The sequence below is a fragment of the Prionailurus viverrinus genome, chromosome F2, assembly GCF_022837055.1.
Source record: "Prionailurus viverrinus isolate Anna chromosome F2, UM_Priviv_1.0, whole genome shotgun sequence".
NCBI classification, from domain to species: Eukaryota; Metazoa; Chordata; class Mammalia; order Carnivora; family Felidae; genus Prionailurus; species Prionailurus viverrinus.
The window spans coordinates 6,358,113-6,374,593 of NC_062578.1; the positions used below are offsets into that span (position 1 = coordinate 6,358,113).

The following is a 16,481-nucleotide window of genomic DNA, read 5'->3' on the forward strand; positions in this document are numbered from 1 at the left end:
TGGTACTAAAACCCAAGAATGAAGGTACAGGAAATCAATGAAATATTCTAAAACTAAAAGCTAAAAGCTAAAATTCTTCACTGAGCACCACAGGCAAATCTTTTGGACCACAGCATTATGTTAAAAAATGTGTTTAAAATTTTAAAGTTTTTTAAATATTAGCAGAGGACTGCTGCAATGTGTATGTGTGCATGGATGGACGGAGAGATGTATCGATGGGTGGGTGGAGGGACGGATGGATGATTAGGTAGGAAGGTGGATGGGTGGATGGATGGACAGACAGAAATACACAGAAGTTCAAAACATGTACTTACCATTCACTACTCTGCAACAACAATTCTCTCAATTTGGCTGGGACAACAGGTGATTTTTGTTAAAGTCCAAGTAAGGAACAAGAGGAAAACATTTTTGAAGCGAGAGTCCTTTAATAACTATACTCATTTCCAGAGAACAATAAATACAGAAATTACAAGCAGTACGGGTAACGGTAATCTTTTCCTTAGCTACAGAAAACACCTACTTTTATACAACTTCATGGGCAAACATGTCTAACGAAAATCAGCATTGGGAAAAGCTACACAACAGAAGAAAATCGCAAGTAAAATGAAAAATTATTTGTTCCTGCCCCTAACTACTGAGATTCATACCCCAGGCAGAACGGGAAGGCAGGAGATTCTGAGGCAGGAGGGCATGCTCAGCTCCGGGCAGCAGCGGTCTGAGGTTGCTCGGATTGGAGCTGTTTACCAAGATATTCCCTAAAACAGCAGGAATAAAAGGACAAGGTCAATTAGAATTTAAATGACAGAGAATCTCTTTCAAAATCGAAGCATAACATACAATGTCACCTATACTTCCTTTAATAACTACAAATTAGTAAAAGAGCTCCCGAAAACTAATCCTTTCCAGATTTGAAAAGTGCCCGTACTGTATGAATTTTAAGCGCTCTGTTTACCATTCACAAGTCGTCACGCACGCCCGGTGGCTGTGCACACACTTACAAGGCGGTGGTGCCTCCTTCCCCGTCTGGGTACGAGGCCTGTTTCCCAGCTCGGCCACATTCGCAATCTGCAAAGCTCAAAACCCACTCAAGTATGACTCCACAGAAGTGTACCAATACACGAACAACAGGTGTCCTCGTATTACTGAATACAAGTATCGACACCCAGGGGTGAAAATAACGTCAAGATTCACAACTTGTAGCACAGCTACTGTCTCTGCACCAACATAGTCTAGAACCTTCACAGTGATGGTCACGCTGGGTCCTCAGAGTCGCCACGGGAACAGAGAAGGAGTATTCTCATTTTACAGGGGGCACTGCGGCTTAGAGCAGTGGTTGCTGAACTATTTAGATCACATTCGCCTTCAAGAAATGAGCTGAATCCACACCCGCAGCAGGTGTATATTTAGCTCTTCGTTACATACAGGCATCACTGTTAATTCCAGGACAGAAACAATTTCTTTCCCACTTTCCTGTGAACGATGTGCCCAAACTATTGTTTTTGAACAGAAGACATTTTGTAAAGAACATTTAAGAGTCCCTGCCACAAAAAGGAAACAGCATGAGTTTTGGATAGAGGCCTGGGCCTACGTCCCGGCTGCACCCCCTCAGGGACGTGCAGGTTCCAGAGGCCGTGGGATGCGGGCACCTGCTGGGGACGAGCCGCGGGCACACACAGGCCTAGCGTCATCTCCTCAACCCATCGGCTGGCACCCAACCTCTCCCCGTCCAAGCACCTCCGGGAAACGACCTACGGGGGCCACCGGCGTCTCCCAGCAAATGTGAGCCTGCCTTTCTCCACAGAGCTAGAGAGAGGGGAGAGAGGCGGGGTTTGCACAGTCACGGCCGCAGGCCACAGGCCGCTGTCACGGCCTTAGCAAAAAGCTAGCGGAGCTGTGAAGCAGGACTGAGAACAAGCAGCAGCATTCAGGGCATGGACCAGAGCGAGTTCTGCGGACCGGTGCAGGTGAGGTGTCAGGGACCCCCAGAAGTCTCACCAAGGTGAAGGAGGATTGAAAATACTACGGGGCAGACTGAAACTTCCTACCGGATCAAGACGGTTTGTGTGCTTTTCTTATCCTTCCGTGAAAGTTCTCATCACTGACTTATCAATTCTGTGTGTCATATTAAAGCATATAACATATTCCTGTGCCCACCAGGAGCTACCCTGACAGAACGTGGACAATGGGGATCTTATGCTCAACCAACCATCAAGTCGGTAGTTCTAAGTCATGCAAGGGAAAAAAGGGAAACCAACCACCTATACGTTTCACTAGACAGGAAAAAAAGCAGGAGTTTATGGTCACTATCAATGGTGCCATTCTGGGGAGGCCTGTAACTAGGAACCACGTATGACTGCATAAGTGGGCTGGGTTGTGTTGTGTTGTGGGGGGAGGGAGAGATGAGGGGTACGATGTAATATTTATTACAAGATGTCCAGATCTTATGTATTTTCCTGCATGTACCTAAGGAATTAAGCCTAAAATGAGGCGTGCTTCATTGGGCCTTCAAATGTTCCAATTCTAAAAGTGAGACTGTTCAGCGCAAAGGGTCAGCAGACTATGCCACCCCCAAATACGCCCCTTTGGGGGACTGATGATTTTGAGCTGTAGACACTTGAAAACAGCAAGTGCAGGGAGAGGCTTTCTCTGACCTCCCCTTATCTCCTTAAACACAGGTCCTCCAGAAGGAACTCAGTTCTTCAGTCCCCTCCCCTGGAGTTTCAGCAACCAGGGAGGACAGACTCTTATCACAAGAGAACAGAAGTCCGTATCACACCCAGACAGACCCTGTCACAATCTATGATACTCTGCACTAATTCTTCCAACGGCCCATGCATCAATCACTTACTCTCCCTAAGAGGCCTAACCGCCCCCACACACACTCCTTTTTCCCTATTAAGATGGAATTGAATCCCAAATTTTAAAGCTACATCTTTAAGTTGCCCATTTTTCCTGGGTGTCCCCCATGTGTACATGAGATATATGTGTTAATCGACTGTTTTTCTCACGTCAATCTGTTATTAATTACAGGGTCTCAGCTAAGAACTCAGAAAGTTAGAAGGGAAATTATTTTTCCTCCCCTCTGAGAGTGATTTCTTAGAAAACATTTTAACAGTATACCTAAAGACACCGTGCCAATTATAGTACGCCGTAGTTCTTTCAGTAAAGGGCCAATGTGAAGGACCACGTTCTAAATGTAAGTTTCCAAGAGAAATGACACGAGGTCACATAGCAAAGCCTTCCGGAGTTCAGTGCTCTGAACTGCCAAGTGGCCGAAAGGGTCTGGCTGGATCTGGTCACACACGGAGGCTCCCGTCCGCTCCACCCCTTTCAGAGACATGAAGGGTGCTCCATTCCCATATCAGATTTAAATGATATTCAGGGGACAAGAGTGAACACTTGGAGGTGAAAAAGATAACTGATTTCTTCATAAAAAAGACATCACTGCATTAAGGGTCAGAGTCAGATAGTAAACCGGCAAAGATGCCTTTTTTTCTGGCAGAGAATTTAGAATCACGTCTGGGGCGCCTGGGCGACCCTGTAAGTCGAGCGTCGGAGGCTTGACTCCAGCTCCCGGTTCGTGGGACGGAGCCCCGTGCGGAGCCTGCTCATCCCCTCTCTCTCTCCCCCTCCCCTGCTCGCAGCCTTGTGCTCTCTGGCTTTCTCCCAAACTAAATAAACTTAAAAACCACATACAAATAAATAAAAGCATGTCCGACCATGGGTCCACCCCAACGGTCTTCTGCTGCCTTGTTTCTCCTGGTCGAAGGCCTCTATTATGGATGGTATGCTCCACGGTACTCTCATTTTTGTCACATCCAAAGTGGCCCCGAGGCCGTCCACCTCAGGGCCCGGAATGCAGAGGACTCAGGGCCTCCTTTGTGTCTGCTCACTAGGATTTATGCAATTTAAGACTTAGATGCAGGACAAGAACACATAAAGGGTTCAACTGAGAGCGTGCACATCAAAAACCCGGATGGAACTCTGAAAGCCTGAATTATAGGTCATAAAATGCCAAAAGTCTAGCCGGAGAAGAGCCCAGATGGGACCCATGGAAAGAAGAATTAAATCTCCCCCTCGGGCTTTCTTGAAATTGCGATGTTTGCAGTGTGGCACGTGAGTTGTGAAAATACCAGAGAGAGCCGAACTGAGGCTCAACTGAAAAAGATACTAACTGCAGAAAAAGGACCTGACGTGCACAAAGCTTTGGAGAACATCTGTGGCTTGTAAAACGATACAGTCTATTTCCCTACGGCTAATGGTAACACGTAGCCAATTGAAATCTTCCCAAGGTTCACCCAAGCCTGCCTCTGAACTCCGTGTGGCCCCAGCCATAGCCCGTCCAGGCACCAAGCGCCTGGGGCTGGAAACACGGAGCAGGTGGCTACACTCCACACGTTGTTACCAGCCCGCAGGGAAACCTGCTTGCCCGTGTGCCCACGCTATTCTCCTAGTCCACTGCATCCCTGCAAGGTGAGTTACCTCCACTGATGGGGGAGGGAAAGGAGCCTCAGAAAACTTCCAATAACGTGCCTAGGGACAAAGTGCGCAAACGGCCTGGCCAGGGCTCAGATCCCTTTCTCTTCATGCTGTGAAGCTGACGGACGCCCAACCCAGGAAGAGCCCTAAAAAGCACAAAAGCAGCCACTGTTCGTAGTTTTACAGATTAGAAAGTACTAAGAGGATACACATCATTTCTTCAGATTAAGGTGCCATTGCCGTCAGGCAAAAGGAAAAACAATTACAGATTTTACCTCAAGGGCTTGCAGTCTATCTATAACAAAAGATTCAGGAAGAATTATTGTAAATGAAGGAATCTGAGTATCGAGTCATTCTGTACCTGAAGATCGATACAAGAATAAAAATTCCACTTATAATTCACTCAGAAAGTGCCCAGTATGTACCAGAAATCCACAGGAGTTTGACGTTAAATCTTTGCTTTTACTACCTAGGAAGCAAAATCTGAGAAGTGTGATGTTTTCTCCTCTTTAACTTCATCCACAACTTAAACCATTTGGGAGTCCAAATCTCTGAAACGGACAAAAGAAATGGTCTCAAGACCCACTCCCCTTTTTAAAAATCCAAGTACAAAACAGCTCACAAATGAAATCATGTTGCATGCTGACACTTCATTCTCTTGTCAATGACCATAAAAGGTCTGCACTTCACCATCCGTTGTAACACTGAAAAACTGTTTTCCGGTTCCTGAGAAGGAACCTGCCTGAAAGAGGCAGTCTGGAGAGGGCTTTCGTGTCTGGGCTCCCAGCTATGGGCAGCCGGGCACCGGGGGGCATCCCCTGGCATACGTGAACCCTTAGAAGAGAACGGCCTTCACCATATTACAATGGAGTGTCAGACCTTCACTATATTTAGGGCTGTTTAAGCAAACATTTTTATTCTTTCTCTAAAACTGCAGTTACAAAGAAGGAAAAAAAAACATAGTTGAAGACACTGTGATATTCAACATGCTTTGCCTATATAATTTAAACACATGGAAGGGGCGCCTGGGTGGCTCAGTCGGTTAAGCGTCCGACTTCGGCTCAGGTCATGATCTCACCATTTGTGAGTTCGAGCCCCGCGTCGGGCTCTGTGCCGACCGCTCAGAGCCTGGAGCCTGTTTCAGATTCTGTGTCTCCCTCTCTCTCTGACCCTCCCCCGTTCATGCTCTGTCTCTGTCTCAAAAATAAATAAACGTTAAAAAAATTAAAAAAAAAAATAAACACATGGGAACTTCATCTATATAATTTAGTGCCAGGAAAAAAAGTGAATTTTCTCCTGACAAACATCTTAATCTACGAAAACTACAATCACCCTTATTTCCTTTTTTCCCTTGGCTGCCAAAAAGCTTAGTAGAAAATCCACTGTTACTATCATCTGTGTATTACTTTCTTTAGTCTCCTTTGGTGTATAAATTTTCATAATTAAAATGACAAAGGACCTAGAATTCTATATATCACATCTTTCTGTGAGTTTATTAGAATAATTATTAAACCTACAACTGAGTCATAATTGTATTTCTCTTGACTTTTGCCTATCCTGTCGGAAAACTCGTGGGTATAACATAAATCATAAATGAAGTATCCTTCTCTGAATGTATGAAAACAGTTTTTGTTTTTTGAAAATACGAACTTTATATTGGCTTGCAACACAGATTTCTATTTGGTAAAGAGAAAAAATAAAATCGAAATATTCTGTACCAGCCTGTCGTAATTATTTTTTTAATGCCAGCTCACTACAGTTATGTTATTCATTCTTCCAGCTTTTATCATGACCGCACACAAAGCAAATTCCGTTTTTATGAATTGGTTTTCCTGTGTAACTACAGAACTATGTAAAACTCACCGGGCCCTCTGCCATCTGCATCTAATTTACAGTTAGAAACCCAGAAACAGGGTCAAATTCCAAACTTAAGAACATACAAACTGTCCCCACAATACTTTAAAAATCCCAACCTGGGAACAGTGATCTCCACAACACGTACCATTTCCCAGTGCCTGCTGTTTAGTACGAAGCACGGCCCTCACTGCTTGACATATATTTTCTTATTTATTCTCCACGATAAGATTCATAAAAGCTACAGACGAGCCCCTGTTTATAGAAAAGGAACTGGAGTTTAGCGATGAAAATGACATACTGTAATGTTAGGCTAACCAGTTATTGGCAGGAGGTGTTTGTACACAAGTCCGTCTGATTTACAAACTCAGAGTCTTCATCGCTATATAATACCGCCTCACGGTACACTATCCGACCTCCCACTAGCTGAGGACATGTTACTGTGTAGACGTGAGAATAAAAAGCTTAAGGACATCACAACGCGAGTCCTCAGCTTATTTCTCAAATGCATTTTCATGACCACTCGCCACTTCATTTTCTAATGGCATCTAAATTCAAATCTCAATAGGGTCGCAGTATCTCTAAAGAAGTCAGTGATTCTAAAAGTAGAATCGATTTATGTGAGTGCTGGCCCTAAGAAACAAAAATGTGCATTTTAAAAGCAACTGCCTTAGAGTCTATTATAAAAGCAATTTAGGCAAAATTTGCAGTAACGAAGTTATTTTTCACACAGGAATTCCAACAATCAAATCATTTAAACCAGCTATAAAATCTAAATATCCAGAGTTTCTTTATCTCTAGCTTATTTTCAAGAATAGTCCCTCTTTACCTATTACCAGCAGCTTTATCATTAGATCAGCCGTGTCTCACACACTTTCTCATTTTTCTAACAAATGGTCATGATACGCAACGCATCGAGCTCTCAAAACATCAGGAGTGGCAGCAGACACGCCTTTCATCTTTTTTTTTTTTTTAACGTTTACTTATTTTTGAGAGCGAGCAAGCATGCGCAGGTGAGCAGGGGAGAGGCAGAGAGAGAAGGGGACAAGGGACCCGAAGAGGGCTTCGTGCTGAGAGTACAGAGAGCCCGATGCGGGCTCGAACTCAGAAACCGTGAGATCGTGACCTGAAAATCATGACCTCGCATCTTTTTTTTTTTAAGGTTTGTTTTTCTAGGGGCGCCTGGGTGGCTCAGTTGGTTGAGTGTCCGACTTTGGCTCAGGTCACGATCTCACAGTTCGTGGGCTCAAGCCCTGTGTCGGGCTCTGTGCTGACAGCTCGGAGCCTGGAGCTTCCTTTGTATTCTGTGTCCCCCTCTCTCTCTGCCCCTTGCCTGCTCACACTCTGTCTCCCTCTCTCTCAAAAATAAACATAAAAAAATTTAAAAATTTTACGTATAAAGCTGCTATAACTCTCCCTGTGCAGGTCTTTGTAAGGACATGAGTTTTCAGCCCCTTTGGGTAAATACCAAGAGGTACAATTGCTGGATCATATGGTAAGAATATATTTAGTCTTATAAGAAATCATCAAACGGTCTTCCAAAGTGGCTGCGCTGTTTTGCATCCCCACCAACACCACATGGGGGTTCCTGTCACTGCACACCCTGGCCAGCATTTGGTGTTGTCAATGTTCCAGATTTTGACTAATCTGATAGGTGTGTAGTGGCATCTCATTTTTGTTTTAATTTGCATTTCCCTGATGACATAGGATGTGTAGCATCTTTTCATATATTTATTTACCATCAGTGTATTTCCTTTGGTGAGGTGTCTATTAAGATCTTTGGCTCATTTATTTCTCAGGTTGTTTTCTTATTGTTGAGTTTTAAGAGTTCTTTGTACATTTCAGGTAATAGATGTGTCTTTTGCAAATATCTTCTCCCAGTCTATGTCTCATCTTCTAATTCTCTTGACGTTTTTCACAGAGCATAAATTTTTAACTTACGTCCAACTTCTCGGTTATTTCTTTCATTGTATCTGAAAAGGCATCACCGTGCCCAAGGTCATCTAGGTTTCCTCCTATATTATCTTCAAGGAGTTTTATAGTTTTGCGTTTTACATTCAGGTCTATGATTCATGTTGAGTTAATTTTTGTGAAGGGTGTAAGGTCTACGCCGGATTCATTTCTGCATGTGCATGTCTAGTTGGCCCGGGACCATATGCTGAAGAGACTATCTTTGCTCCACTGTATTGCCTTTGCTCCTTTGTCAAAGATCAGTTGACTGTATTTGTAGGGGTCTATGTCTAGATTCTCTACTCCGTTCCATTGCCCTATTTGTCTATTCTTTCACCAATACCACACTGTCTTGAATACTGTAGCTTTGTAGTTATGTCCTGAAGTCAAGTAACGTCAATCCTCTTGTCCTTCTCCTTCACTACTGTGTTGGCTATTCTAGGTCTTTTGTTCTGCATATAAACTTTGGTATACGTTTGTTGATAGCCACAAGATAACTTGTTGGGATTTTAATTTGGGTTGCATTGACTCTACAGATCAGGTTGATTCTATTGATCAATCTATAGATCAAACCTTTCGTAGAAGTCCCACAGTCCTTGGTTATTCTGGGTTTTTCAGTCTTTGTTCTCTTTGCTTTTAGGTATTGGAGGTTTCTATTGATATTTCTTTGAGCTCAGAGATTCTCTCCTCAGCCACATCCAGTCTATCAATAAACCCATCAAAGGCATTCTTCATTTCTATCATAGTGTTTCTCAACTCCAGCATTTCTTTGTGGTTCTTTCTTAGGATTCCCATCTCTCTGCTTACATTATTCACCTGTTCTGGCATCCTATTGTATCCATTACGGTCCTTAGCATAGTAATCATAGCTGTTTAAAACTCCCAGTCTGGTCATCTCAACATCACTGCCAGGCTGATCCTGATACGTACTTTGTCTCTTCGAACTGTGCCTTTTGCCTTTTGGTATGCCTTGTCATATTTTCTTCAAAGTTGGACATGATGTACTAGGTGAAAAGAGCTCCTGTAAATAAGCCTTTGGTAAGGTGCAGGAAGGGGAAGCATTCTATCATCCTGTCATTAGATCTCGGTCTTTTAGTGAGCTATGGCCTCTGGACTGTGAACTTCACAAGCGTTTCTCAAGGTTTCTTCTACCCCCTTGGATGGGACAGGATGGCCAGAGTGAGCTACACAGAGCTGGTTACCTCCCTTCCCCAGGCCAGCTAGACACTGATAATATCCCAGCAGGTAAGGCCTATCTAGTTAGCCAGTTTCCCTCGAGGGTAGGCCTTATTAAGTACAAAGTGCTCTGGCATATTTTGAGATGGTTCCCTTTCCTCTGCCCTTGCCAAAAGCCTGAGGGGACTTTTCTCAGATATTTACTGTGGGATCCTGGTCTAGCTTTTGAAGATAAACCTCACTGTATGGTAAGGACTCACTATGACTGGGTCTCCCTGGGGTTTTTAACTCTCAGACTTGTCCACATTGAGCCTCCTGAAATTCAGCAGAGTCCAGGTTTTCCTACCCAGGTGCTGGCTCTCTCACTGGTTTCTGCTTACGGGTCTGCCCCAGTATGCCTAAACTCCCTGTGCGTGCTTCTCTGTCTCTCCAATCCTGGGAGCTGCCGTTAGCCCTATGTCCTTCCCTCTCCTATGGATCCAAAAAGAGTTATTGATTTTTCAGTCTGTTGAGCTCTTTACTTGTTGTCAGGATGCAGTGGGACCTTCCAAGCTCCTTCATGCAGAAACCACAAACCAGAAGTCATCCTAAATGATCACATCACATACAGATCTAGTTATGCACCACGCAGTGTGGGAGAAAGGTCTGTGTGGTTACAAGGACTTTTAAGAAGAAAATTTATTTTATATTAGTTATGAATAGTATATAAGCCAAGTCCATATTTAAGGCTTATTACAGACTCCTTTGTCTTGAATTATATTTGGAATATTAAGACTTTTAAGTGCATGAGAGTAGACAGAATGTCAATTTACCTTCTTCAAGTACTAGGTCAGTGCCTGGCATATTCTAAGATGTCAGTAATTGCTGAATGAAAAATAGCTGGAGAATCCTACACTACAGGAAAGTTAGACCCCGAAAGAGAAAGCCTTTTTCTCCTAACAAGAAATGTTCTGAAACACCAGATGAGACAAAGAGGCCAGCAGTTAAACCTACCAAATACTTCATAATCTAAACCAGTTCATTACTAGCAGAATGCTCAAAATTTAAAATTATTTTAAATTTCAAATTAGAGTCTCCTTATAACACAAGAAGGCTCAACTAAATCCACGGTAAAGAAACAATATTTCAGAAGGCAAATTCAACATTTTAATGATATGTAGTGGAAAGTGTATTAAATTAGCTTTATAATTAAGCTTAAAAGATCTCCTAAGCCTACAGAATTATTCTTTAGAGAACCATTTCTCCATAACATATGCAGAGACTAAAATAAACCAAAACATGTGGGCCAGTTGTTCCTCCAATGTGAATTTATAATCACCGGAAATGGACCTTAGAGCTATGTAGAGCATCAAGTAGATGACGGAAATTTGGAATACAGCATGCAAGGACATAAGAGGTTTTTGGTTTGCTTGTCTCGTTCTGTTTTGTAACTAAGACCATCAACCATAAACCTTGGCGGGGGGGGGGGGGGGGGGGCGGTGTCGCTGGCCTCCTCCCTCTTATATTCCCCTCACATCCAACTTATCTCCAGGTTTGACAGATTCTCTTCTCTCCGACCCCTGACCCTGCCTCTCTACATGGACATCCTCATAACCTACCGCCTGGCTTGAATCTGCAGTCTCCTCACTGGTGTTTTTCCCTCCAGGCTCCAAATCCACCAGCCCCCATTGTCTCTAAAATGGTCTTCCTAAAATGACACTGCGATTATTTTTACTAATCTCCGTAGTTTTCCACAGTCTTCAGGAAGGAGTTCAAACCTAGCACAGCAAAGACGGTTGTCATGACCCGGCCACTATGATGTCTCCAACCGTATTTTCAGCTTCGTAACCAGACTCCAGCTGTCCGGAACCAGTGGTAATTCCCCCAATGGGTCAGGATCTCTCTGACCTCAATATATGTGCATACATAACTCCCTCACTGGAATCTTCCCACCCTCTCCCTATTCTCCCCCTCCCCTTCACTGGTCTCCTAATCTGCCAAGAGCTCCTATATCCCTTCCCAGGCCTGGACTGGGCCCACTCTCCACATGGCCACATAGCCCTTCCCCACAGTGTTACAGTGAAGCATGTGCTTGTCACACTCTGCTACAGGAGTGGCATTAAATTACTTCCTGTTCGATGAACAGTCTAGCTTTCCTCCCAAAAAGTAACCAGTAAAGTTAGCTTTGTTCAAATTTGGAAGTCCAATATACATCTTTTAAGTACATGATGAATGGAGTTGCCAATCATCATCATCAACCTTCACTGCCAAAAATTAGTTTTGAAACTAAGATACATTTCATTTAAATAAAATCTATAATTGGCTATTTGTTCAGCTAATAAATCAGTTAAGAGTAGTATAACTATTTTACTGGTTTTAGTTCATAAACATTTCAAACATCAAAACATCAAAAGCACTGGCAATTCCTGTGCCATAAAAATTACCAAATATCAGCTTTCAAGGGATTACAAATAATTTTCCTAAAACTCTTAAAAGGAAGAAGGGATTTTAAGAGAACATGAACCCCACACATAATCACAGCCTCCTCAATTATCTATGCCAGTGGAGGTAGGTCATATGGGTCCCGAAACAACAGTCAAAATCAATGCAAATATTGATAATTTTATACATAAGATTATATAGCAGATTTAACTTCTGGAAGAGAAACTTCTACTCAGTCTCCAGTATCCTTTTTCTCTCCTTCTTCCTCAATAATAGAACCACTGAACTTTATAGTAGGACATGTGATTTTAGTCAAGCCTTCACTTTCCAGTTCCTTTGCAGCGGCATAACTGAGTACTGGCCAACAGGGAGTTGTTGCTGTTGGAGGAGTCGTTGTTGTATGGAGAAGTGCTAGGGGGCACATTCCAGGAGGCTTTCAGTTGCTTGGTCCATCCACCACCACCCACTGTCATGAGGACGAGGGCTACACCCTAGGAATGGCAGCATCCTGAGCTGGAAGAAGACTGGATCCCTTCGTACTTACAGTTGAGGACTGTCTACCCCCATCCTTTCACGAGACCCTGTTCAGAACAAACATCTGTTGTGTCTCAACCATTGTTATTTTGGGTATGTCACATCATTAGCAGAACCTATCCTTCCCATTATGTCTCCTCTTGAAAAAAACCCTCAGTATCTATACTAGATATGAGATATACACTGGCTTTAACACAAGGGTATGTGACTAGCTCAATTAGTCCAGCATGTAAAATATGCTAACAGTTAACCTACAAACTTAAATAAATCCAGACAGAGGGCAGAACTCAAATTTTTTCCAAATACTGAAATTCTGAAACCTTCCTCAATGTCTTGCTTCAATATGTGGCAGTCTCTGTCACCATCTCAACCTGACAGCTCAGCATTTAAGTACTGCCTTTTCTAATTCTCACCCATGCAGAGAGGAGCAGAAAGGCTGACTGAGATGTCAAGCCAGAACTAGCAAAATTAGGTTTAACAACCAACAAGACAGAAAACCTTGAGCACCTCGGAAAACAGCAAATTGTGACCATGTAACACTATCATCTATTCCAACCGAGAAACTAGCATATTATTCAAGACTAGTTAAGCAAAGAGACAGGAGAGCAGAAAACAAAAACAGCTGGGAAGCATGATATTGTGAACAATCTGGTCTGAAGAGCATTAACCACTGATAAGAAATCATTTAGCGGAGAAAACACAAGGTGAAATTTTTCATTAGCAAAATGCAGAGTAAATCAAAATTCTGTTTTAAACATTTCGGCCCACAACTTATACTCAAAACTATGCCAAAAATCATTCAAGAAAAAAAAAAAGAGTACTCTGATAGCTATTTTCTAGTGTTATGCTGCAAACACAAACACTTTGGATAGTAAATATTCTGTTTCCACAGGCAAACCCATACATTTGCTTTTATATTTAATAATCCATCTATAGGCCTATAATTTATCATATTTGCTAAATACGATCATTTATTTCACATGATAATAAGGTAAAATAATTTCTCCTAGTCATTTTCTCCAAGTTGGGTGTGCCATGTTTCTGTCCTAAAGCTTCAAATGAACAATTTATTTCAGGAAACTGGTCTCTATTTGTCACAGTATAAAAAGTCTATTCTTACAGCCCCCATTTTTTTAAGTATATATTTAATATTATAAATCCAAGGTACTTAATTTTTTTTTTATTTCTACAGAGACAACAGATCAATAAGGTTATAGTAAACCGTGACTACCAAATTGTGAATAGATATTATTCTACGATGCTACCCAGAGGAACTTCAGAATATTATTTGGAGAACAAAGGCCCAAACAACGAACATATTCTGCTATCATCCAACAAATAACTGCTGTCTACTTGAAATCCTAAAGCTCCAAAACCAATAATAAGAGAAGTATGAGAAACATTACTTCAAAGCGACTATAAGTGAAAAAAAGATATTTTAAAAATGTATGCTGATAAATGATAAAATACAAAACATATACAGTTACTTGGGGGAATTAAAAACAGGTCTTGAAATGGACAGGTTAAAAATAATTACTTGTAAAAATACTTTTTTAATTTTTTTAATGTTTATTATTTATCTTTGAGAGAGAGAAAGAGAGAGTGAGAGAGTGAGAGCGAGAGCAGGAGAGGACTGGAAAGAGGGAAACAGGAGAATCCCAAGTAGGCTCTGCACAGCGAGCACAGAGCCCAACACGGGGCTCGAACTCAGGAACTGTGAGATCATGACATGTGCTGAAATCAAGAGTCGGACGCTCAACTGACTGAGCCACTCAGGCACCCCAACTACTTGTAAAAAACTTTTAATGGATATTTAATATAGGTTTTTAAACTACCCTAATTAATATAAGTTATATAATTCATTTTCTTGACTTTGCCATTAAACGGGCACAACAAACAAAATGGTTAACCAAAAGAGGAAATCACCCACATGACTTAAGAAGCCAAGATACCCCAAAAGAAGCAAACAGTGCTAATTTAGTCTTTAAAACTTGAAGGCTGTGATGAGAGCTATATTTACCTTATTAAAATATTTATAACCCTCGGAGCACCTGGGTGGCTCAGTTGGTTAAGCAACTGACTTCGGCTCAGGTCATGATCTCACAGTCCGTGAGTTCAAGCCCCGCGTCCGGCTCTGTGCTGACAGCTCAGAGCCTGGAGCCTGTTTCGGATTCTGTGTCTCCCTCTCTCTCTGCCCCTCCCCTGCTTGTGCTCTGTCTCCCTCTCTTTCTCAAAAATAAATAAACGTTAAAAAAATTAAAAAAAAAAATACTTATAACCCATATCCAGTCTACTACTATAAAGATCTGGGAAGATGCCCTTCCAGTAGCAACAGAATCATCACCCTAAAATCCCATCAAGTCGGGAAATGAGGATGAAAAGGAGTCTCTTTTCACCATCAAAGAGCCAGAGGCAGCAGACAGAGATCAAACGAAGCAAGAAAAAGGCGAAGGCCAGGGAATCAACCTCCTGGGACTGATCCACAAGTTCCTGTGTGTAGGAAAGAAGCATCTGATTGCTGGGTAAGATCTACACACTACCAACCTTCCTGCACAAAAGCCAGGGTGTGGAAGGAACGAAAGGAAAGAAAATTGCTTTAATTAATTCAGTCAGCAAACACAACTCGTCCCCAAGCACTGAGGAAGCAACAGAGACAAAACAGCAAGGAGCTGGAGGGGGCGGGCAGTGACCGATACTGACACTGACAATGAAAACAGGCAGAGAGGAGACAGAAGGTGAGCTAGTGGTACGGCAGTGTCACCTGAACACCAAAGCAAAGCGCTACCAGATGTCTGGTTAGGAGGTGCCCTATTGTGCAGGTGTAATGGGAGAGAACACACTCATGGGGCTCCCAAGTACGCTCTACTCAGTAGCACGACAGAGTGACAACAAACTTGGAATCTGGAGTTACACAGACGCATATTCAAATCTAACTCCCATAAATGGGAAAACTTGGGCAGTCACGTAGCCATCCTTATGCTCCGGACTTCATATCTATAAAACCGAGAACAGTAATGTCCATCTTGCAGAGAGATGTATGAAGACTTAAAAGATAATGTCCTTCCGGCTACTGCCTCAAAAAATGTTAATTCTCCTCCATCTGTTATCTATCCAGCCCACCCAATAACTGATAACAGTGTGGAATACTTTGAACGCTTTTAAAGACTTGCATTGCTTCCAGGGGTGGGGTGGGGGGTGCACACCAGGGTGGCTCGTTGGTTGAGCACCTGACTTTTGATTTAGGCTCAGGTCATGATCCAGAGTCATGGAATGGAGCCCCATGTCAGGCTCCGTGCTGAGTGTGGAGCCTGCTTAAGATTCTCTCTCTCTCTCTCTCTCTCTCTCTGTCTCTCTCTCACACACACACACACACACACACACACACACACACACACAGGGCGCCTGGGTGGCTCAGTTGGTGAAACATCCGACTTTGGCTCAGGTCATGATCTCACGGTTTATGAGCTTGAGCCTTGCAACAGGCTCTCCACTGCCAGCACAGAGCCCGCTTTAGATCTTCTGTCCTCCCCCCTGTATGCCCCTCCCCCCCTGTATGCCCCTCCCCCGTTTGCACACTCACTCACTCTCTCATATAAACATTAAAAAGTATACATTTCTCTCTCTCTCTCTCTCTCCCCCTCCGCCCCTCTGCCCTGCTCACGCACTCTGTCTCTAAAACAAAAACTAAAAAGAGTGGCACTGCTTCCTAACCAGCACCTCGCCACACCCTCAAATTCAAAAGTCTGGAAATAAAAAGTTAAATCTTTAGCAATGGGGAAAACATGCATTCGGCACAAACTGGATACCTACACTCCCCAATTAACAATTCAATAAAGATTTATTTGCTAAACAGGCTCCCATGAGAGTTTTAATCTCATCCTGAGAGGGGCTATTGGAAGGGAGGTCTGACAATGCCCACCGAGTTACCTTTCCGAGTAACGACTCCACCCTGCCTCTTCAGGGCCCTCCCTTCGTCACTTTCTCCCACTCGAACTCCCTTCTGACTGCATTTGAAACATTTTTTAGGCTAAAGCAAACGATGACAACAAACAGCCGACGTCTACCTCA

At 42.9% G+C, this 16,481-nt stretch overlaps 1 protein-coding gene across 2 annotated transcripts in view; it reads right to left on the bottom strand.

The window, feature by feature from the left end:
• Positions 1 to 405: 405 nt before the first annotated feature.
• ATP6V1H (ATPase H+ transporting V1 subunit H) overlaps positions 406 to 16,481 on the bottom strand; it is a 110,988-nt gene continuing 94,912 nt past the window's right edge. For both annotated transcript variants that reach the window (XM_047842428.1, XM_047842427.1), the window contains one exon: positions 406 to 755. In XM_047842428.1, the coding sequence (XP_047698384.1) occupies positions 695 to 755 (61 nt within the window). In that variant the 3' untranslated portion in view covers positions 406 to 694. The remainder of the gene's footprint in view (positions 756 to 16,481) is intronic.